The sequence below is a fragment of the Carassius carassius genome, chromosome 46, assembly GCF_963082965.1.
Source record: "Carassius carassius chromosome 46, fCarCar2.1, whole genome shotgun sequence".
NCBI classification, from domain to species: Eukaryota; Metazoa; Chordata; class Actinopteri; order Cypriniformes; family Cyprinidae; genus Carassius; species Carassius carassius.
Genome location: NC_081800.1, coordinates 377,501 through 401,269, shown reverse-complemented (window position 1 = coordinate 401,269; position 23,769 = coordinate 377,501). Strand labels below are relative to the sequence as shown.

Genomic DNA, 23,769 nt, shown 5'->3' with positions numbered 1-23,769 from the left:
CATAGTTTCTGTTACATCATCAAGTTGTTCTGAGGTTTTGGATATGCTAAGGAATTTGGATACATCAGGAAGATAACTTAAAAAGCAGTCTTTTGTGTTAGAAGTGATGGTTCTTCCATACTTGTAACAAGAAGTAGAATTTACAATTTTGGCTATATGAATTTTGCAAAGAACTAAATAATGATCTGAGATATCATCACTTTGCTTGATAGGGAGCCAGTGCAGTGTTGACAGGACCGGGCTAATATGGTCATACTTCCTGGTTCTAGTAAGAACTCTTGCTGCTGCATTTTGGACTAGCTGTAGTTTGTTTACTAAGCGTGCAGAACAACCACCCAATAAAGCATTACAATAATCTAACCTTGAGGTCATAAATGCATGGATTAACATTTCTGCATTTGACATTGAGAGCATAGGCCATAATTTAGATATATTTTTGAGATGGAAAAATGCAGTTTTACAAATGCTAGAAACGTGGGTTTCTAAGGAAAGATTGCGATCAAGTAGCACACCTAGGTTCCTAACTGATGACGAAGAATTGACAGAGCAACCATCAAGTCTTAGACAGTGTTCTAGTTTATTAAAAGCAGAGTTTTTAGGTCCTATAATTAACACCTCTGTTTTTTCAGAATTTAGCAGTAAGAAATTACTCGTCATCCAGTTTTTTATATCGACTATGCAATCCATTAGTTTTTCAAATTGGTGTGTTTCACCGGGCTGCGAAGAAATATAGAGCTGAGTATCATCAGCATAACAGTGAAAGCTAACACCATGTTTCCTGATGATATCTCCCAAGGGTAACATATAAAGCGTGAAGAGTAGCGGCCCTAGTACTGAGCCTTGAGGTACTCCATACTGCACTTGTGATCGATAGGATACATCTTCATTCACTGCTACAAACTGATGGCGGTCATATAAGTACGATTTAAACCATGCTAATGCACTTCCACTGATGCCAACAAAGTATTCAAGTCTATGCAAAAGAATGTTGTGGTCAATTGTGTCAAACGCAGCACTAAGATCCAATAAAACTAATAGAGAGATACACCCACGATCAGATGATAAGAGCAGATCATTTGTAACTCTAAGAAGAGCAGTCTCAGTACTATGATACGGTCTAAATCCTGACTGGAAATCCTCACATATACCATTTTTCTCTAAGAAGGAATATAATTGTGTGGATACCACCTTTTCTAGTATCTTGGACAGAAAAGGGAGATTCGAGATTGGTCTATAATTAACTAGTTCTTTGGGGTCAAGTTGTGGTTTTTTGATGAGAGGCTTAATAACAGCCAGTTTGAAGGTTTTGGGGACATGTCCTAATGACAATGAGGAATTAATAATAGTCAGAAGAGGATCTATGACTTCTGGAAGCACCTCTTTCAGGAGCTTAGATGGTATAGGGTCTAACATACATGTTGTTGGTTTAGATGATTTAACAAGTTTATACAATTCTTCCTCTCCTATGGTAGAGAATGAGTGGAACTGTTCCTCAGGGGTTCTATAGTGCACTGTCTGATGTGATACTGTAGCTGACGGCTGAATGGTTGCAATTTTATCTCTAATAGTATCGATTTTAGAAGTAAAGTAGTTCATAAAGTCATTACTGCTGTGGTGTTGGGAAATGTCAACACTTGTTGAGGCTTTATTTTTCGTTAATTTAGCCACTGTATTGAATAAATACCTGGGGTTATGTTTGTTTTCTTCTAAAAGAGAAGAAAAGTAATCGGATCTCGCAGTTTTTAATGCTTTTCTGTAGGATATGTTACTTTCCCGCCAAGCAATACGAAATACCTCTAGTTTTGTTTTCCTCCAGCTGCGCTCCATTTTTCGGGCTGCTCTCTTTAGGGTGCGAGTATGCTCATTATACCATGGTGTCAAACTGTTTTCCTTAACCTTCCTTAAGCGTAAAGGAGCAACTTTATTTAAAGTGCTAGTAAAGAGAGAGTCCATAGTTTCTGTTACATCATCAAGTTGTTCTGAGGTTTTGGATATGCTAAGGAATTTGGATACATCAGGAAGATAACTTAAAAAGCAGTCTTTTGTGTTAGAAGTGATGGTTCTTCCATACTTGTAACAAGAAGTAGAATTTACAATTTTGGCTATATGAATTTTGCAAAGAACTAAATAATGATCTGAGATATCATCACTTTGCTGAATAATTTCAACACCATCAACATCAATTCCATGTGACAGTATTAAATCTAGAGTATGATTTCGACAATGAGTAGGTCCTGAAACGTGTTGTCTAACACCAATAGAGTTCAGAATGTCTATAAATGCTGATCCCAATGCATCGTTTTCATTATCAACATGGATATTAAAATCACCAACTATTAAAACTTTATCTGCAGCCAGAACTAACTCGGATGTAAAATCACCAAACTATTTAATAAAGTCTGTATGGTGCCCTGGTGGCCTGTATACAGTAGCCAGTACAAACATAACAGGGGATTTATCATTAACATTTGTTTCTTTGGATAATGTTATATGAAGTACCATTACTTCAAACGAGTTATACTTGTAGCCTGCCCTCTGAGAAATCCTGAAAACATTGTTATAAATTGAAGCAACACCTCCACCTTTGTCACATCTTTAATTAAACATTTACATTTCCTTAAAAAGTCCTCTAGCTCTCTACAATGTAAAAACATATGTAAAATCCCCTCTTCCTCTTCCTGGCACACTTTACACAGAGCATTTTCTTCCATTCCTATTTTATTTAAAATAACATCAGTTAAAACCACTTTATGCCTTATAAAATACTCCAAACATTCCAATTTTGTTTCCACACATTTCCCCGTCATGTTTCTCCATATACACTCTTTTTTTAAATCTTTGAATTTCTGCACCCAGTAACCATTTGCAATCGGCTCTTTAAAAACATCATCTCTAAAAGCACAATAAATCATTTTCACAGTACATTCCTTAAAATCATACAGTTTTTCCCCTAATTTCACATGAATACATTTCTCTTTTGGCTCTCCTTCCATACTTTCTATTCTTTTTATCCACTCTTTAGGTATTGCATTTTTAATGATTTCATATTTATTTTTTATTACTTGTTAACTGTAATCCTCTTTTGCCTCCTCCATTGCATCTACAATAAATTGTGTTGGTAAAATCCCTTCTTTAAATTCATACAAAACATCTCACTCTTGTAATCCCCATTTCCATCCATTTCTTTAAAAAAATTCCTTTGTCTTGTTTTAAAATGTTTTGGTTTAAAAACAGAGGTTGATTTGAAATGTTTTCTCTCCCATGTGGATCATACTCAAGTCTATCTAAAAATTTTCCCCAGGCACTAAACATTTCCCTATAAAACTCTGGTAAGCACTCTGTCATCCAATTCTTTGTTTTCATCCATAAAATCCCACCCCCCATGTTTTAATTCTCATGCTTTTCATTCTCAGCCATGGATCTATTAGTCCTAATCCTCCATCTTCCACCTTTCCAATGATTGTGTTATATGCAATTTTAGATGGCTTACCATCCCAAAGAAACTTTAAAATCATAGTTTTTATTCTCTTATATACACTGTTAGAAAAAGAGGTACAATACAGGTCCATTTTTGTTCCCTAAGGTACAAACTTTGCATTTGTACCCTTAAAAGTACAAAAATTTATCTTTAAGGTACAATTGTGCACCTTTAAGGTACAATTATGCACCTTCCATTGTACATTGTGGGCTTTTCGAGGTGTAAGGTACATAATTGTCCCTTACATATTTGTACCTTAATGTTTAAATGTAAAATGGCAGTGAATTAGTGGATGTTGAAAATGTCATCTCTCAATATAGAAACAAGTTAACCTATACTATCAAAGTTTTGAAATATGGGCAAAATAAATCAGAATGTTTTTTTGTTTTTTTGTGAAGTGTCCCTATGAATAATTTTTAATCATGTTAATGAGGATTATGTAATCATTTATATTCACAAACAGTATTGAAGAATTTGATTTTCAAACCCTTTACCCTATTTATATTAGAATAAAACAGACAAATAATTGTTAACGCTTTAAGTTGTGTTCTATTGAAAGGATCTAGCTACAGGCTAACCAGAGCTCGACTCGGCGGAAGCATAAATATTGCAGCGCGGAAGCATACATGAGTGAATCGACAGTGATCCAACTGTCAGTCTCTGTTAGTGTCGATCAAAGGCGGGAGGATGGCGCTTCGACATTTATCCACGGAGGATTTAATCACGGAGTTATTTCATTTTGGGATAGAGGTCACTGAAGAGGAGAGAAGTAAATTCAAAGGTAAAGTATTTGAATTTTTAATCAGTGTTTGTGGTGTTAATTCAAAGTTGGAAGTTAACTTTTACTGTTAATGTCTAGCCAAGTTCATACTCTGTCAACATTAGCTAGCTAGACTCACATTGACGATTGCCATTATTAACGTTAACTAGTTAACGTTAGTTAAAACATTAGCAGTATTATGTCCCATATTGCCATTCCACATACTATTATTATAAGTAGCAGTACTATCTTAGCTACAGTTCACCATCGAGCTAACGTTAACTTTTCGGCGGCAAAAACGCTTCTCATCCAACTGTGACGCAGTAGTTTTATAGCTAGCTAAGCTAACGTTATAAAACTACTGCGTCAGAGTTGGATGAGAAGCGTTTTTGCCGCCGAAAAGTTAACGTTAACGTGAAATATTAATAAAATATTAAATTATTTCAGAACAAAAGACTAATGGGCTGCAAAAACGTTTTTTTTTTTTTTTTTTTCATCATTATAGCTAAGCTATAAAACTACTGCATCAGAGTTGGATGTGAAGCATTTTTGCCGCCGAAAAGTTGAAGTTAATGTGAAATATTAATGAAATATTAAAATATTTGAGAACAAAAGACTAATGGGCTGCAAAATTTTTTTTTTTTATCGTTATAGCTAAGCTATAAAACTACTGCGTCAGAGTTGAATGAGAAGCGTTTTTGCCGCCGAAAAGTCTTTTGTCCTTACTTATGTGAGCTAAGTTAGCTGGACTGCGTCAGAGGAGAACGATGAAAAAAAAATCCTTTTTGCCGCCCAACAGTCTTTTGTTCTGAAATATTTTAATGCTAAAGCAAAGCAATTTCGGCGGAATGTGACTGTCGATATCCTGTGAGGGTTTGAAAGTATGATTTAGTCTTTATTTTGTCGTCAAACTGTCTTAGAACATCTTCGTAAAACCATGTAAGACTAACGTTAACGTTAAATTCCAACATCAGGTTAACTGACAGAACCGACCAATGGTTGCTAACCTCCCTGAGTAACGTTAACATTACTAACATTATCTAGCTGTTGTTATACAATTAAACCGATTACTATCATTAATGGTTTTAACTTCTTTCAATACTTTCCCCGCTGTCCTGAAAAAAAAAATAAGATAGGCCTAACGTTATTATATTAATATTCAGGGCTGTGTGTGAGAGAGAGAGTGAGAGAGACACATTTCTAGCTTCTCTGAGGTAGCTATGCCTAAATACTTTCAATGTGTTTTTATATGGATATTAGGGCTTCTCAAAGTCCGGACCAAATGGCAAACCCATAAGTTACCTCTGGATAAGTTATGAGAAAAATACCCACTGAACCAAACTGGATCAAAACAATTTTTTTCCCCATTGACTTACACTAACGTTAAAGTCTGACATAATGTGCCTTTTTAAATTGTTGATAATGGTGGTTAACATTGCTGTTTTTCTTTTCTCTATTGTCTAGACAATGAAGTTGACGGAGAAGCAGTGGACTATGGATTGACTGAGAGGATGGTTTCATGCCTCTTTGAAGGATCGTTTAAGAAGCAAGCCAAATTCAACCGATTTGTTCAGCAGTGGAAAGAAACCGTGACACTAACTCTCGAGCCTGTCCCGGTAACTCTATAACTCTATAATCTCATAGCAATATAATATAGCTTTAAGGTTACCACTGAAGAAGCTTTTTATCTGGATCTGAATTCACCTGGCTCTGGTAGTTTATGTAGTGTAACATTATGCATTAGTGTGTGCACATTAATGCATAATGTTACACTGTCTGTGTAGTCTGAATGCAGGGGTAGAAAGTAACTAAGTACATTTACTCCAGTACTGTACTTCAGACCAAATGTTGAGGTACTTGTACTTTACTTGAGTCTTTTCTTTTCATGCCACTTTCTACTTATACTCCGCTACATTCATCTGTTACAGCTTTAGTTACTAGTTATTTTAGTTACTCCACTACATTCGTCTGTTCCAGCTTTAGTTACTAGTTACTTTAGTTACTCCGCTACATTCATCTGTTACAGCTTTAGTTACTAGTTACTTTAGTTACTAGTTAAATGTAGTTTATAAAATCTGATGTTTGATTCTAAAGTAAACTAGCCGACAATATAACGGCTACAAGTCCAACTGAGATGATGAGATCATTAAACACAACACAACTGGTTGGATCCTTTACTCTTTCTACAATGGTTTAATACTTTAACTATCTAATTTAATACTATTTACTATACTACTATTTTACTTCTATAATACTATTTTACTATACTTTAACATTTTCCTGATGATACTTGTACACTTTTACTGAAGTAACATCTACTTTGCCGGACTTTAACTTGTATTGTTACAGTGTGTTTAATTTGCCAACGTTTTAAGACTATTGTTTTATTTTATCATAGTCATGCCATCCCGTCATCAGCCTTCCCAGCAGTTTTCATCATTCCTAAATTTCCCAGAGATGTTCAGACAAAGTTGGACCAAAAACCGCCATGCAAAATTGAGAGATCCGATCACAACAAAATCATAAGAACATTGTATGAAACCATGGCCCTGATCAAAATGTAAGTTTTGCAACCCAACTGGATCACGGCATTTGAGTTATTAATACTATGTCTGATGTTACATTCCTCACCTTCTTTTGCATCGCTGTTACAGGTTTCCGACCAATGATGACTATGTGAAAGTGTGTAAGGCCCTGATTTTGAAATACCCTTTCTTAAAGGACAAAGAAGGCAATGGTTATGTGAGTTGATCGATTATTAATTGCCAACCTTTATTTATTATACCTAGAGTACTAATCCAGTCAAGATATTAACTATGTTCTCTGAATTTTGATGCACACATTGTTTTCCACCATGTATTTTCATGCTTGTGCATTCAGTTTTCTGCAAGTGGTTTGTATGCTTATTTAATTGTTCTATTTTATATTCTTTTAAATAGCATGCCTGGCACATGTCTCTCAAACGTAAGTTCAAATATGAGCGGGTGCCACTGGTAGATGATGAAGAGGTGAGAAGAATGAAACAGAAATTTGGTCATCACACAAAGCCTTTACAACAGGAAGAAAACACAAGCAAACGAGCCAAGGCATCAAAGGTCAGAGCATCTTCTTTGGTTTGCTGTATATCTATGTGTGCATGTTTTACACACATGCAGTGTGGCCCAATGGTTAGCCCCTTAACCCAGCGTGGAAGAGAATAGTGCCCCCTGTAAAGTGCTTTAAAGGAGAACTCCGGTCAATTTTAACATTGAGCTCATTTTTTTGTAAATTTGGAGTGCTGTCAATACAGAGAACAACGACAAAAATCGGTGTTGCCTACAAGGAGTTATTCTATTTTTAAAATTTGCACCCTGTTGACTTCAATGGGGCAAGTTTTAAACCTGCTTTTAGCCTCTTAACATCCTTGATGTGTCATTACAAGTGCACAGAAAATGTGAGTGATTCCTTCTGAGGGAACACGAGTGAATCTGACTGCAGAAGATGTGAAAGATATGTATATGTGTAGGCAACACCGATTTTTGTCGTTGTTCTCTGTATTGACAGCACTCCAAATGTACAAAAAAATGAGCTCAATGTTAAAGTTGACCGGAGTTCTCCTTTAAGTAGCTATGATAAAGCGCTATATAAAATGTAATAAATTATTATTAAGGGCTCATTTTTCATAAACATTAAAAAGGGGAAAAGCAACTGTCAAATGAGCAAATGTTTGTCATCTCTCTGTTGTAGAAGGTGGATATTATTGGGGAGGATGATACCTCAGTAGCGAGCCATGTGAAAGTCCTGCAGGACCAGTATCAGAAGACACAGCCAGATGCCCGAATGGTGGAGGAACGGATGATAAGGACATTTGCTTGGAGAAGGCGAGAGATTGCCAATGGGATGACTGTCAAAGAAGCCATTAACAAATATCCATTCCTTAAGAGTCCATGCGGGGTTTGTCTGCATTTATTTCCTTACATTTGTGTTGGGAGTTCATAATAAATTACTAAAGGCTCTCTTTGAAATTTAATTTTAAAATCTATGATAATGTTGTGACATGTTTCCCGTTTGTTTGTGCTGTGTTGCAGCTATTTCAGGAAATGGGCCGGCTTCATGATGAAATGAATATCTGCCGAAGATTCGAAGATGGCTTTAAGGTCCTAGTACCCAAAGTGCTTAGCTTGACTCAAAGGAAATCTCCCCTTGCAGATCTGGCTTTGGAGGAAGGGGGGCTGCCTTCACTGAAGATGTCCCTGGTAAGTGACTGACTGATCAGCCATGGTCACCCCTAGTGTTGTGGAGCCATTTAAGATTCATTTCTTTTCTATTTGTCTTCAGACAAGATAAGGTCTAACTAACCAAAATACACTGTACATTAATTTAATACACTTCCTTTTTTTCTTTTTTTTTAACTTAATTTTCAGGGATTGATTTCAGAGCTGCAATCCTGCTGTTGCCGATCCTGTTCAGGGAGAAAAATGACATTCTCGTCATACTTGGGGAGGTGTGTAAATTGCATATAGTTTTTTTTTGTTTTTTACATTACTTCCCACAGAGACTGGGAGAATTATATGCATCCCTTGGATGTCTTATTTCATACAGGGTGTCCGCGGGGTTGTAAAAAGTATTAAAAGGTAGTAAATGAAATTAGCTAAAATTAAGGGCATTAAAAAGTAATAAACGTCATCTGATGAGGTATTAAATTTCCGAACCCCCATCCAACTAGGCCTATGAGTTTCAATTTGTGTTAAGTGCAGGCCTTTCTTCTAAAATTCCAAAAAAATTGCGTGAAATTTTATTTATTTATATGTTGCGAGTAGGACCTGAGCAATTTCATGTGACTTGGTGTTCGTTCGCGCGCAGCGCGCGCTGAAACAAACTAGGTACCCGGCTGGTTTGCTGCTAAACTTTTTGTTTAATTAGGGTGCATGTTAACTGAAAGAACGAGCAGAGAGAGAGAGAGAGAGGCCCGGTCGCGCGCACACTCTCTCCAATCTTGCTCTCTCTCATCCTCGCTATATTAATCAAAATCTATTGACACGATGGTAAAAGGTCGGAAGACCGAAGTTTCACGTGTCGCATTCGGAGATTTATTTCTTGAATTACCGCTGGGTGTGATTTGTGCTAAGATAGAGATATATATATATGAACAGTTGTGTTTTTTTTAATTTTTTTATTATTTTTTTTTTAAATGAATGTTTGTGGTAGATTTAAGGTAACTACTTTATGATCTCTTGCAGGATCAGCCACCATCGCCGTATCCTACTGTACAACTTGACGCTGTCGCTGACTGGAGGAGTGTGCTGACTCCAAGGGTCCCTGCAGTGGTCAAACTGGATGGGCAGTCAGTCTGCAGGGCGCTTGGTTTGGAGGAAGGTGTTATTGCTGCTTTTTGTGCTTACTTCATCTACAACGTGGTATATCCATCTCGCCTGAAGAACACACTGATTTTCATTCAGCGATATGTTCTAAAAATGTCTGAGGTTGATGATAAGCCTCTACCTGTTAGTGTGACTAGGGTAATCAACATTTTAGCTTGATCAACAACCGCAATGCCTACACCATTCAGCTGTCCTAAATGCTCTCGAAGAGCCTTCACATTGATGAAGTTAATCCAGCACATCGGACTTGTTCATGCACATGAGCCACATTTTACCATAACGTGTGGCCTTAACAACTGTCAATCAACATTTTCTAAATATGAGTCCTTCCGACGACATATTTACAGGAAGCATAAAGACATTTATTTAAGACATTCCAGACGAGCCACTGCTCATGATATCCAGGAAACAGTAGTGGGTGAGGAGGAGCAGGGGCCCAGTGATGCTGTCAATCCTCCTGAACCTCCTGAGATGAATGAACTGTTAGTGCAGTTTAGAGAGAATCTTTTTGGCTTTATTCTGAAATCGAGGGAAAAAAACCACCTTCCTCAGACTGTTCAACAAGAAATACTGGATGATGTAAATTTTTTGTTTGACTTCTTTAAAGCAAACTATGATGCATTTCTAAAATATCATCTTGAAAAAAATGGCTTCAATGTGGAATCTTGTCCTGAACTTTATGAAGTTCTGCAGTGTTCTGACTTTTTTTCAGAGGCATCAAAACTTGTTAGGTCTCCGCATATGTTAAAAAACTACTGCAAATCCAACCTTGAAATGACTGAACCTGTAGACTACGCACTGAGAGACCCAAGTGGTCGTAAAGTTGGAAGCTACTCTTATGTAGCCATTTGTGATGTACTTCAGAAATACTGCTCTCATGAAGATGTTTGGGATTCTATGCAGAGAGAGCGAAACTGTGAAAGAGATGAACTTGTTCTGATTATAGAGGCGGATTTTATTTCAGGAACCACAAGATATTTGCAGATAATCCAGATGCTCTAAGGTTACACCTATATGAGGATGAATTTGAGGTGTGTAACCCGCTGGGTTCTAAACGCAACAAGCACAAACTTTGTGCATTTTACTACACTGTTGGAAACATAGGTTCAAAGTACTGCTCACAGTTAAAACATATCCATCTAGCTTTGCTTGTCCGTTACGTTCACGTAAAAAAGTTTGGTTTAGATGTAATTTTGAAGCCATTACTTGATGACCTTAAGAAACTGTCATCAGAGGGACTTAATATCATTGTTAATGGCATGGAGAAGCATGTTTTTGGAGCTGTAGCTGCAATATTGGGAGACAATCTGTCATCTCACATGATAGGTGGATTTGCCATGTCTTTTGGTGCTGGTCGAATCTGTAGATACTGCATGGCTACTCACTCTGAGATGAAAAAGAACTTCAGTGAATCTGATTTTGTTTTAAGAAATGTTGATGTACACAGATACCATTTAGAATGTGTAAAACAAAATCCAGAAAACAAAGGAATGTATGGAGTTCGTGGTGGATGTGTATTTGACCAGTTAGATTACTTTGACGTCACAACATCTCTTCCTCCAGACGTCATGCATGATTTCTTGGAGGGTGTAGCACCGTTGGTATTGAGGCTTGTTGTATGTAAAGCTCATCAAGAAAAACATATAACCATACAAGAACTAAATGATGAACTAAGAAAGATGTCCATTGGACAAAATGATAAGACAAATAAGCCTGTGGCTTTCTCAGAAAATATTTTACATGGATCCAGTGTTGTTGGATCTGCTTCACAGAAGTGGTGTTTCTTCCGCCTACTTCCTTTCTTGATGGCACACAGGGTACCTGAAAGTTGCAGTTACTGGCGGATCTATTTATTGTGTCGTGAAATTGCCGACATTGTAATGGCACCGGTTGTAAAAAAAGAGTCCCTTCTTCTTCTTGACCAATTAGTTTCTGAGTTTTTGTGTGCCATGGAAAAAGAGTTTGGAAATGTGATAACTCCAAAATGTCATTACTTGATCCATTATTCTCGTCAATTGTTGTCCTACGGTCCTTTACGGTCTTTGTGGTGCATGAGATTTGAAGGGAAATCTCTATTTCAAACAGGTAGCTAGTTCCTCAAGGAACTTTATCAATGTTACATCAACTTTAAGCAGCCGCCATCAGTTTAGACAGTGTTGGGAATTTTCCTCAACTAATATGTTTGGGGATTATGAGAGGGTTATGGGACGCAGTGTTAACACACTGTTACAGTCTCTTCCTTCAGCTCTTAGGCATTCCATAACTGTTAGTGAGCAGTACAAACATGTCAATTTTCAGGACATTACACTCAACCGAGTAACAGAGGTTGTGATTAACAGTGTTAAATACTGTGTGGGAGATGTCTTTATTGTGGGTCATTTGCACTGTGAAAAAATACCTTTGTTTTTTCAGGTCAAATATGTTCTAAACATACACACAGATTGGGCGTTATGTGGAAAACTATTAATTCCTCTTTCTTTCTGTCATCACTATTATGCCTACTTGGTGAAATATGAACAGGACTGGACTGTCCTAGACCCTTTTGAGGTGATGGATTTTCATGCTTTGGATACATACTGTGTTGATGATAAACTGTTTGTCAGTATGCGGCATTTATGTTAAGCTGTGTTGGGAGGGTTGTAGAGCTTTGTAGATGAGCTCAAAGCTTGTGTTTTTTAATCCAGAACACATCAAGTGTCATGTAGTTTATCCGTTAAGTGACTCTCTTTACTTTGGTGTGGTGTGTTAAAGTGTTTTACTTGGTCTTTGATAATAAACGTATGTTTTTCTGCACTATATTGCTGTTCTTATTAGTGATGTTCATGAAATTGAAAGAAGGAAAATATAAATGGTTCCATTGTATTTATTCCCTTGCCATGCATCTATTCTCTGATATCGCTGTTCATTTTGTTTTTGGAGTGGCAGTAAGTTGACAGTTGGTCAGTGAAATGCTTCTTAAAAAATGTATTTAATTTTTTTTTTTATGTTTTTTATATCAGACATGACATCCTAAACATTGTGGCATTTTATTTTGGGATGTTACATTGTATGGTTGTGAGATGAATTATTATTGAATCTGTGAATTAAACTGTTTTCCATTTAAGGACTAAAATAAATGTCTAAAATTCAGTTAGTTGTTGTTTGCCTTTATTTTCTTTCACTCCTTAAGGAATAAAAAGGAACTTTTTTGCCACCTAAAGGTACAAAATGGCTTTGTCACTGGGGTGGTACCTTAATGGGACAAAATTGTACCTTTTTCCAGAGGTACTTTATTGTACCTTTGTCTAAGGTACATTATTGATCCTCAAAGGTACAGTATTGGCCCTTAGAAGGTACAAACAAGTAAGGTACAAATTTGCTCCTCTGACTCAAGGTACAATAATGTACCTTTGAGGGTACCACCCCAGTGACAAGCTTTTGTTCCTTAAAGGTACCGTTTTGTACTTTTTTTTCTGAGAGTGTACCCACATTGGTAAACTAACGACACTTAAAACATACCACATTTTGGATAAAAAAGAGAATTCAATACAAGTACCTTCCCTTTTAGAAACAGTACTCTCTGTTTCCAAAAATTTTATCTTTTTTCCATTTTGTTTACAGTTTCGTCCCAATTTATTTCTCTAGTTTTAATTTCATCATATCCAAGTGTAATGCCTAAAATTTTTATATTATTTTTTTGTTCTTTTAACTGCCAATTTCTTTTTGAAATGTCCACTTTTCCAATCTTAATGTATTCGCTTTTTTCCTTATTTACTTTTGCACCCGAACCTCGACAGTATTTATCAATAATTCCCATAGCTTTTTCAGCACTATTAAAATCTTTTAAAATCAGAGTAGTATCATCTGCATACTGAAACAATTTTTGTTCTATTACATTGTCTTCTATTAAAAAACCTTTTATTTCTTTTTCTCCATTTATTGCTAAACCTAACGGTTCAGCAACTAAAGTATATAATAAAGCTGATAAGGGACATCCTTGTCTTATAGATCTAGATATTCCTATGAAGTCTGTTAAAAAACCATTTATTTTAAAACAGCTAAAAATATCTGTATAAAAATATTTCATCCACTTTATAAAATTATTACCAAAACCAAACTGTTGAATTAAATCAAATAAATATTTGTGCTCAACTCTGTCAAATGCCTTTTCTAGATCTATACTGATTAAAAAACCATCACTCTTTTTCTCTTTTATGTACCAAATTAAATCTCTAATGCTTGTTACTGTATCCACTATATCTCTTCCTAATACGCCATATGCTTGATTAGTCGTAATGATGTGGGGAACTACTTTTTTAAGTCTATTCGCTAAAATCTTGGCTAATATTTTATAATCTGTGTTGAGCATACTTAATAGTCTGTAATTTTGCAAATCATCTTTATTTCCTTTCTTTTTATAAATTATTTTAATCATGCCCTTCTTCATACTCTCACTCAATTGTCCATTCTTAAAAATGGCTATGAAAAGATCTTTCAAAATAGGTATTAAAACATCTTTAAAAACCTTATAAAATTCAGATGATAAACCATCTAAACCAGGACTTTTCCCATTACTTAATTGCATTATAGCTTCATTTATCTCCTCTTCTGTTATATCACTATCACACATTTTTTTATCATCCTCTTTTACTTTAACTTTGATTTGATTTAACAAAAATACTTCATCTTCCTCATTAACTCCCTTTTTCATAAATAAAACACCAAAAAAATCCTTCACCGCTTTTAAAATCCCTTCTTTATCTTTTATCTTTTTACCTTCCATTGAAACATTCTTTATTAAATCAGCTTTTTGTCTAGTCTTTTCTGCATCATAGAAAAACTTTGTACTTCTTTCCCCTTCCACTGTATTTCTTATCTTACTTCTTATTCTAGCACCCACACATTTGTCCTCTTCCACTTTTTTGAGTTTCTCTTCCAATATTACTATTTTCCTAATATCCGTATTTCCTTCAGTTATCTTTTTCATTTCATTTTCCCATTCTTTATTTAGTTCTCTTTCTTTAGCTCTTTTTGCTTTCTGTATTTTTTTAGAACATTCAATAGAAAAACTTTTGATATCTGATTTTATATTGTCCCACCACACACATTGCTTCATCATATAAAACATCATCTACACTATTAATAATTAGATTTTCCATTTCCATTTTATACAATTCGTTTTGTAAAAGCTGTGTATTAACCACCCATACACCTGGTCCTCTCTCAACTCCACTAAAATCCATCATTACGTATAAAAAATCATGATCACTCCCGCTATACATTTTATAAAAAACTTTTGAAATAAAATGCTCAAATCTTCTGTCACATAAAATGAAATCTATTCTGCTTTGTTTTAAAATTGTATTTACCCACTGTCTTCTCGAATATTCTCTTTTGACTCTGTTTCTATCTCTCCATACATCTACAAATTTATGTTCAGCCATCATACATTTCAATTCTTTTCTTCCAACATCAGCTCTATACACCATAAAATCTTCAACATCTATTCTTTCTAAAACAGTATTAAAATCTCCTATAACAATGACATTCTTCCATCCATTAATCAAAACACTCAATTCTTTAAAAAAGTAACTCTTTCCATATCTTCATTTGGAGCATGTATATTACATATTGTTATTTCTTCTCCCCTATCCATAACTTTAACAGTTAAAATCCTGCCATTGTTATCTTTAAATAAAACATTCGTTGATTCTACTACTCCCCTTCTAATTAATATTGCCAAGCCTTTTTTCTTATTTAAGTCATTACTGTACCATATTTCTCCATCCCAACATTTTTTAAAATCATTAACTATTGTTTCATTCCATCCAGTCTCTTGTATACATAAAATATCACTTTGTTTTGTTAAATTCATTATATTTTCAAACTTCCGCTTAGATGACAACCCTCTAACATTAATTGAGACCAAACATAAATTACTCATAATGAAATAAAAGAAAAAACACAAACCAAAACAACCCATCATACATATGCGGTCTCTCTTAATATCTAGGAATTTAGATCTACTTTATCTTCATTTAGCCTTGCTCTGTCTTCTCTTCTTAACTTTTGTTTCTTTAATACTTGTTTAATATTTATTTCCGGTACTCTTAACATTTTACGTCTTCTGTTCATAATGTCCGATATTCTGCTTTCAAGCTCAAGGTTAATTTCATCAGTTTCCTCATCGCTTACCTCCTCTTTATTCCACCCAGCTGCAATTTCACTCGTTGTTGCACATTCCTTTTCTTTCATTTGTCCATCATTAGCAACAGTTTGATGTGTCTCAGTCTCCATTATATGCACTTCAATTTCTTTATCTGCGTTGTCCTCTCTCCTCGTGGAGTCCTCCTTTCCTTGCTTACTTAAATCATCAGAAATCCCATTCACCTCCTGTGTTTCATCTTTCCCTCTATTTCTGCTTGTCTCCTCCATGTGCTCCTGCACCTCTATCTCCATTTCTGCATTGTCCTCCTCTTCAGATTCACACGTACACCTCATCCATGTCTTTTCACATCTTTGGCACCGCGGGGCTTGGCAGTCCCGCGCAAAATGCCCCTGTTCCAGACATTCTCTGCAGGTATATTGAGGACAGTCCTTTTTTTCATGCTCTGTGCTTGCACATATTCTGCAAGTCTTTAGCTGGCCGTCATGAATTACCCTGAAGTATTTTGGTCCCTCCTCTGTGTCAAATCTCACATTATATGGCAGAGGCACAATGTCCTGTGGGAATCTTACTCTTAAAAACCTTGTTCCATCTGCAACAGTGGTGCCAGGATAATATCTCCTTCTTAATGGGAGAATAGGATTTACACCCCAATCCACCAGTTTTTGAACGATTTCATCATCTTTTATGTAGTTTGGCAAAAGCAAAAAAGAGACAATTCTTTCAGTTTTACATAGTTTTTTGATCTCACAAAACTGTCCATCAATCAGTAGTCCATCTATTAGCTTATCACAATCCATCTCATTCTCCATGGTTAGTTCATAGTCAAAATTACTTTTTTTCCTCAGTCCATACAGCTTTCCAAATCCAGTTTTCTCTTCCACTGCCTTTATTATCATCATCACAGATATTTTCTCTGGATCATTAACAGTCATTGTTAGCGTTGCTTCTTTTTTGTAGTCTCTCTGATATTTCGATTGCCTTTTTATCTTTTTCATTGTCTCATTTCTTTGAACTGCTTCTCGTCTTCCATCAGTATAATTGCTTGTTTGTTTACCTTGACTTGTATATAGCTCTTCTGTTTCTCTACTCCTTGCATCCATTCCATTCTTCTTTCTCCTTGTGGCAACCATTGCCCATGTTTCTTTGTCATTTTTATCCTTTCCATTGTCCATTTCTTTGTTTCTTTCAGTGTAGTCGTTGTCCTCAGTCTCTTGGTCTAATATCCGTTCCGGTTCAGTAACTGTAATATCCGTCATTTTGAAAAAATAAAACCCCAGACAGTAAAACTGTCTGAGGTTTAAACAAAAAATAAATTTAACTTATAAAGTTTAAGTAATTATCAAAAGAAAACACAAAACATAAAAAACAAAAATAGGGGAGAGCCTTTCCCTCCCAAACTGCCACCTCACACTTCCTGGATCGTACCAACTCAGGGCGTGCTCAGGTTGGTATGGCCGTAAGCGAAAACTGATGCCAAGAGAGGGCTATTTAAAGATCAGCCACTCTAATCTCCAGTACATTATATAAGTAGGGAAGAAAACCCAAAAGCTTACAGCACCTGGTTGTCAGGAGAAAGCAGGCTGGATTCAGATGCGGGTAAACTCAAGGCTTTATTCACAAAGCGGGGACAGAGAAGATGAGTCACGTTTCACAGGTTCCACTCGCAGTGACAGGATGAACAGCAGATGCCACTAGGAGCTCTGGGCTTGCAAGAACTAGAGCAGAGAAACAAGCTAAACACACTGGAGCCTGAGGACAAGACACGACAGGGTAAGTACAAAGAGCTGCTAGATGATCGGAGCTATCGGTACGAATAACAACAGTCTGACAATAGACAGAGAAACACAGGGAATAATAAAGAGGAAAAAATTAGAAGGACATAGAGAACAGGTGGCGAGCAATTACGGTTAACAACGGGGAAACAAGGGAGGCGGGGAAAACACAAACAGGCAGACGTGGTGAGCTGTCAAACCATCCCAACACACACACACCCACACCAAAAAGACAGGTGATTAGCCCCGAGACCCGACACTGGTATTCCCAGGCGGTCTCCCAACCAAGTACTAACCAGGCCCAAACCTGCTTAGCTTCCGAAATCAGACGAGATCGGGCATAGCCTTTTTTTTTTTTTTTTTTTTTATTGGAGATTTCAGTTATTACAAAACAAACACATTTTCTTAGTCATACAATTTCATTCATCTCATAATCAAACTAACATCGTCATTGAAGTTTGTTGCTGAAGGAATAAAATTCACATTACATAACAATATGTCATCTTAATCATCCTCTCCTGGCATGTAAAAATGCTTTTGTTTAAAGATACATATAACATCATTTGTGAAAATTTTATAAAAATCCGCCATCTGGTTTTCCAATTTAAAATAATTGTATAACATTTCTACATAACTTTCTACCATTTGTTTAAAAAGCACCCATAAGTTTAAAATACAATCTCTGTTTCTGGCTACATTTCTCCTTTTCAATATTGCTTGTTTTGCCAAGATTAAAAACAAATTCACAAGTTTCTTATTTTCTTTGTTCTCTGTCATTCCCAGCATAAAAAACCTTTTCCAGTCAGTAACCTCTTCATTTTCTCTTAATTCTTTGACAATTTCTTTCAGTTCATTAAAAAAATGAGTTGTTTTCCACATAATAAAAACAAATGTAAAATACCTTCATCTTCTTTTTTACAGACTTTACATTGAGCATTTGTTGCCTTCTGCATTATACACAATCTCATTTCTGTATAGATCACATTTTGTCTGATAAAATAGTCTAAACATTCTAAATCTACATCCAACCATTTCCATGTTCTATTCTTCCAAATGCCTTTTTCTTCGATTTCATTAAAATGCCTTAACCAAATCTGGTTGGCAACAGGTTTTTTAAAAACTCTATTTATAAAAAACTCATAGAACATTTTCACAGTACACAAATTAAAATCCACCCTCTTTTCTTTACATTTTAAAAACACCATCATTTTATTTTCTCGTTCTCCCTTCTTTTTAATATCATCTAGCCATTGCCTTGGGATTGCTTTCTTGACATCTTCATACTGTTTTTTTAAAACCATGACATTAAAATCCTCCTTCTCCTCCTCCATTGCATCTTTAATCACTTGGAGTGGTTAAAATCCCTCTTTCACCTCCCATAAAACATCTCTCACTTTTACGATCCCCACTTTTAGCCACTTCTTAAAATAGATATCTCGCTCGTGTATCTTTATTTTGTCATTTAAAAACAGAGGCTGATTTAAAATCGCTTCCCTCCCCTCCGGATTAAAATCCACCTCTGTTAAAAAAAGCCTCCAAGCATTTAAAACCTCTTTATAAAACTGTGGTATCCCCTCCATCATCCAACTTTTCAACTTCATCCATAAAATGTTTTCCCCAAGGTTAAAATTCCCACATTTATTGAAATAAAAACCCATCAATTTCTTCCATTCATCTCTCTTCTTATCATCCAAATATTTCTTAACCACTTTTACCCTCATGCTTTTCATCTTCTGTTCCACATCGACTAAACCCATCCCTCCCTCTTCTGGTTTTCCTATCAGCGTATTGTACGCTATCCTTGGAGGCTTTTTTTCCCATAAAAATTCTAAAATACTCTTTTTTTATTCTCTTAAAAACCCAGTTTGGCAATGGCATCACATGTAATTTGTACCACATTTTTGATAACATTAACATGTTTACAATTAAAATTTTTCCTTTCAAACTTAAAAACCTGTTTCTCCAAAAAATCAGTCTCCTATCCATCCCTCCCAATGTCTCATCCCACATATTATCAACAGTTTCCTTCTCATTCTTTGCTAACCCCGCTCCTAAAATCCTCATTTCTTGTACCTCTAGGAATTTAACAACCCCCGTTAAAACCTCTGACCTTCCGAACTTCATATATACCGTTTTTTCTTCATTTATTTTTGCACCTTATCCCTCACAATAGCATTTCATTTTTTCCATTACTTCTTTAACACTTTCTATATTTTCAACAATAATTGTGGTATCATCAGCATACTGGAATATTTTAGTCAGTTCCTCTTTTTCTTCTAGTTTTATTCCCTTTATTTTTTTCTCTCTGTTTATTAAAAGCCCTAATGGTTCAGCCACCAAAGAATATAACTTCGCTGACAGTGGACACCCTTGTCTTATAGACCGTAAAACTTTAAAAGGTTCCGTTAAAAAACCATTACATTTAACTTTTGTTAAAATATCGGTGTATAAAACTGAGATCCATTTTATAAAATTCTCTCCAAACCCAAATTGTTTTAAAACCGCCAATAAAAACCCATGCTCCACTCTGTCAAAAGCCTTCTCGAAATCCATGCTTATTATATATGCCTCCTTTCCTTTTTCTTTTATGTACCCGATTATATCTCTTATGCTACTCGTGATATCTGCTATGTCCCTCCCCTTTACTCCATATGCCTGGTTAGTCTCTATTATGTTTGGCATTATATTTTTTAATCTGTTCGCTAAAACCCTGGCTAAAATTTTAAAATCTGTGTTTAACATTGTAATGGGCCTAAAATTCCTCAGTTCCGCTTTGTCTCCTTTTCTCTTGTAGATTATTTTCATTAAGCCTAAGCCCATTCTTGGGTGTACTCTTTCTTTTTTAAAAACCTCTTCATAGACTTCTTTTAAAATCGGGCTTACTTTTTCTTTAAAAACCTTATAAAACTCACTTCCAATACCATCTATTCCTGGGCTTTTCTTCACACTTAGCTGATTTATTGCTTGTATAATTTCCTCAGTTGTTATTCCCTTATCACATTCCTTTTTATCTCCCTCACCGACTTTTCGTGTTATCTGTTGTAACAAAATGTTCCTTTTTTCCTCATCCCCTTCCTCTGATCTAAAAAGTTCTTCATAATATGTGCTTATTTCCTTTAAAATTCCCTCCGTGCTTAAAACAACTTGTCCTTCCTTATTCCTAAGTTCTCTAATTATTCTTGCCTTCGCCCTGCTTTTCTCAAGGATAAAAAAAGAATCTACTACATTTTTCCCCTTCTACTGTATATTTAGCTTTACTTCTTAACGTTGCCCCTTTATATTCTCCTTCTTCGATTTTCCTCAACTTTTCCTCCACTTCAATTACTCTTTGCACGTTTACTTCATTTTTATTTAACTCCTCTCTTCACGTCTTTCTTATTTCTTGTTCCTTTGTTCTTTTTACCTTTTGTAACAATTTAAAGTAATTCATTACATATTTCTTTATGTCATATTTCATGTTTTCCCACCATTGCCTTTTATCTTCTATGTACATCAAGTCTTTTTTCCCCTCATCTAATTTATTTTCTATCTCTTTTTTAAAACTCTCTTCCTTTAAAACTTCAGTGTTTAAAATCCATACCCCTGGTCCCCTCATTTCCTTTTTAAAATCCATTCTCATTTGCACCATTTTGTGATCACTTAAAGTCGTTTCTTTATAAAACACTCCATCAATAAAACATTCCAAATTCCTAGTACTTAAAAAGTAGTCTATTCTAGTTTGACACATACAATTCCCTACCAGCTGTCTTCTTGTAAATTCCCTCTTTTACCCATTTCTTTCTCTCCACACATCAATCATGTTCTTCTCCTCCATCAATGAAATTAACTCCTTTCTTCCCCCATCCGATTTAAAAACCATTCCGTTAGCCATATCCATTTTACTAAAAACAGTGTTAAAATCCCCCGCAATTATTACCCTCTTCCATTTTTCCATGAATTCAGCTATTACATTAAAATATTTTTTCTTTTCTATTTCTTCATTTGGAGCATGTACGTTTACTAAAATAAAATCATCTTCATCCATCTTAATTTCTACAGCCATGCATTTTCCTTTTGTGTCATTATACATTTGCTTTGACCTGATACCTCTATCTTTTCTTATTAACATCGCAACTCCTCCTCCTATTTTTCCCTCAGCATTATTAAAAAATAATTCCCCTTCCCATCTTTTTTTAAATCCTCCATTACACTCTCTTTCCAGTTTGTTTCTTGCAATAAAATCACATCTTCATCCCTGCACAGTTCCTTGACTTTTTCAAATTTCACACCATTCATTAACCCTCTTGCATTAAAAGTAACAATTTTCAACACAATTAAAAAAGATAAAAAGACAAACTTTAGCATCATAATTTCGTTATCCTACTTCCTCCCCTTCTTTTGCACTTCTTCCACAGTCTTGTTTCACCTCATTACTTTGTTTACACATTTTATTTTTAGCTTTCTCTAAATTGGGTATTACCTTAACTTTTCTTCTTCTTTTATTGGATGTACTTGCAGTGCTGTCTCCGCCCATGTTTTCACTGTCTTTGTTCTTTCTGTCCGTCTCACCGATCCATTCAGTCTCTTCTGGCTCTTCCGTTTCTGCTTTTCCAACCTCATTTAACTCCATCTGTACCTCCATTTCCACAATGTCCTGTGTTAACTCAGTCTTTTCAATCTCATTTTCATTGTCCTTGCTTACATTGTCCTCTCTTTGCATTTCTCCGGTGTCTTCCCTTTGCTCCTCTTCATTGTCTGTCTCATGCATCTGCCCACTCCCCCTCTCTTCTCCATTTTGCTGGTCTCCATACCAGCACTCGCATTTGTCCAGTACACAATTGCAGTCTGGACACCTCACCACCGTACAGTCCCTCGCGAAGTGGCCTGTTTCCGAGCATTTAAAACATTTAAAGTCTGGACAGTCCTTCATCACATGATCAGGGCTCATACACAACCTTCAGGTTCTCACCTGCTTGCTATGTATCACTCTATAGTATTGTGGACCATCTTCCATTTCAATTCGAGTACTGTAGGGCAAGGAGGCCACTTCTTTTGGGAACTGTACCTTAAGGAACCTCGTTCCATCTTCTATGTTGGTGCCGGTATAAAATCTTCTTCTTATCTGAGAGACAGGAGTTACCCCCAATCCCTCCAGCTTCTGTAGAATCTCTGCATCATCCAGGTAAGCGGGCAGATGCATGAAAGAGACAACAAATTCTCTGTTATTCAATTTCTTAATTTCTTAGTTTTCCTTTAATCATCAATCCTTCGCTCAGATTTTCAATATCTTCTTCCTTTTCAAACGTAATTTCGTACTCCATCATTTTGGGTCTTACAGCTAATATTTTTGTCACATCCAACTTATCTTTCAGCGCTTGTATTATGTCTTCTGCTTTTCCTTCGTGCACTTCAGTCAAATCCACTACTACTGTAGCTTCTTTGGTGTAGGTTCTTTTAAATCTCCTTTCAGGTCCATCCTTTTCTCGTTGAGTTTTTTCCAGTCCATTTGTCATTTGCCGCCGTGTTCCTCGTGCCAAGTCCATGTCTGTTGCCGTAGTTCCATCCATTTTTCAAAAATAAATAAAACAAAAAACGAAAAAAACAACAAAAACCAAAAACAAAATGATCCCTCCCAAACAGCTATGTTGTTGGGAGGACAAGTAACAAAAATAACCAAAAATGTAAACAAAAACAATTATTAAGACTCAAATAACCAAAAAAAAAAAAAAAAAACAATTTTGGGTGAACCTTCTTCACCCTTCTATAGCCACCTCACTTCCTGTTTCTCACTAGCTCTCTAGCGCCCTCAGGTTGGCATGGCCGTAAGCGAAAACTGCTGCAAAGAGAGGGCTATTTAAAGATCAGCCACTCTAATCTCCAGTACATTATATAAGTAGGGAAGAAAACCGAAAAGCTTACAGCACCTGGTATTCCCAGGCGGTCTCCCATCCAAGTACTAACCAGGCCCAAACCTGCTTAGCTTCCGAGATCAGACGAGATCGGGCATAGCCAGGTTGGTATGGCCGTAAACGAAAACTGCTGCAAAGAGAGGGCTATTTAAAGATCAGCCACTCTAATCTCCAGTACATTATATAAGTAGGGAAGAAAACCCAAAAGCTTACAGCACCTGGTATTCCCAGGCGGTCTCCCATCCAAGTACTAACCAGGCCCAAACCTGCTTAGCTTCCGAGATCAGACAAGATCGGGCATAGCCAGGTTGGTATGGCCGTAAGCGAAAACTGCTGCAAAGAGAGGGCTATATAAAGATCAGC

The 23,769-nt window shown here is 36.0% G+C and overlaps 1 protein-coding gene and 2 non-coding genes across 3 annotated transcripts; 1 reads left to right on the top strand and 2 right to left on the bottom strand.

Moving 5' to 3' along the window:
- The first annotated feature begins 7,180 nt into the window (after positions 1 to 7,180).
- Positions 7,181 to 8,598, top strand: LOC132129264 (sterile alpha motif domain-containing protein 3-like). The gene is made up of 3 exons (XM_059540777.1): positions 7,181 to 7,333; positions 7,965 to 8,171; positions 8,306 to 8,598. Exons 1-3 carry the CDS (start codon positions 7,190 to 7,192, stop codon positions 8,483 to 8,485), a joined length of 531 nt encoding a protein of 176 aa, XP_059396760.1. The 5' UTR covers positions 7,181 to 7,189; the 3' UTR covers positions 8,486 to 8,598.
- Positions 8,599 to 23,409: 14,811 nt separating this feature from the next.
- LOC132129908 (5S ribosomal RNA) lies at positions 23,410 to 23,528 on the bottom strand. Its single transcript, XR_009428657.1, has one exon. It is a non-coding gene; the product is annotated as a 5S ribosomal RNA (ribosomal RNA).
- Positions 23,529 to 23,612: 84 nt separating this feature from the next.
- On the bottom strand, positions 23,613 to 23,731 carry LOC132129811 (5S ribosomal RNA). The gene has a single exon (XR_009428585.1). It is a non-coding gene; the product is annotated as a 5S ribosomal RNA (ribosomal RNA).
- Between the last annotated feature and the right edge of the window lie 38 nt (positions 23,732 to 23,769).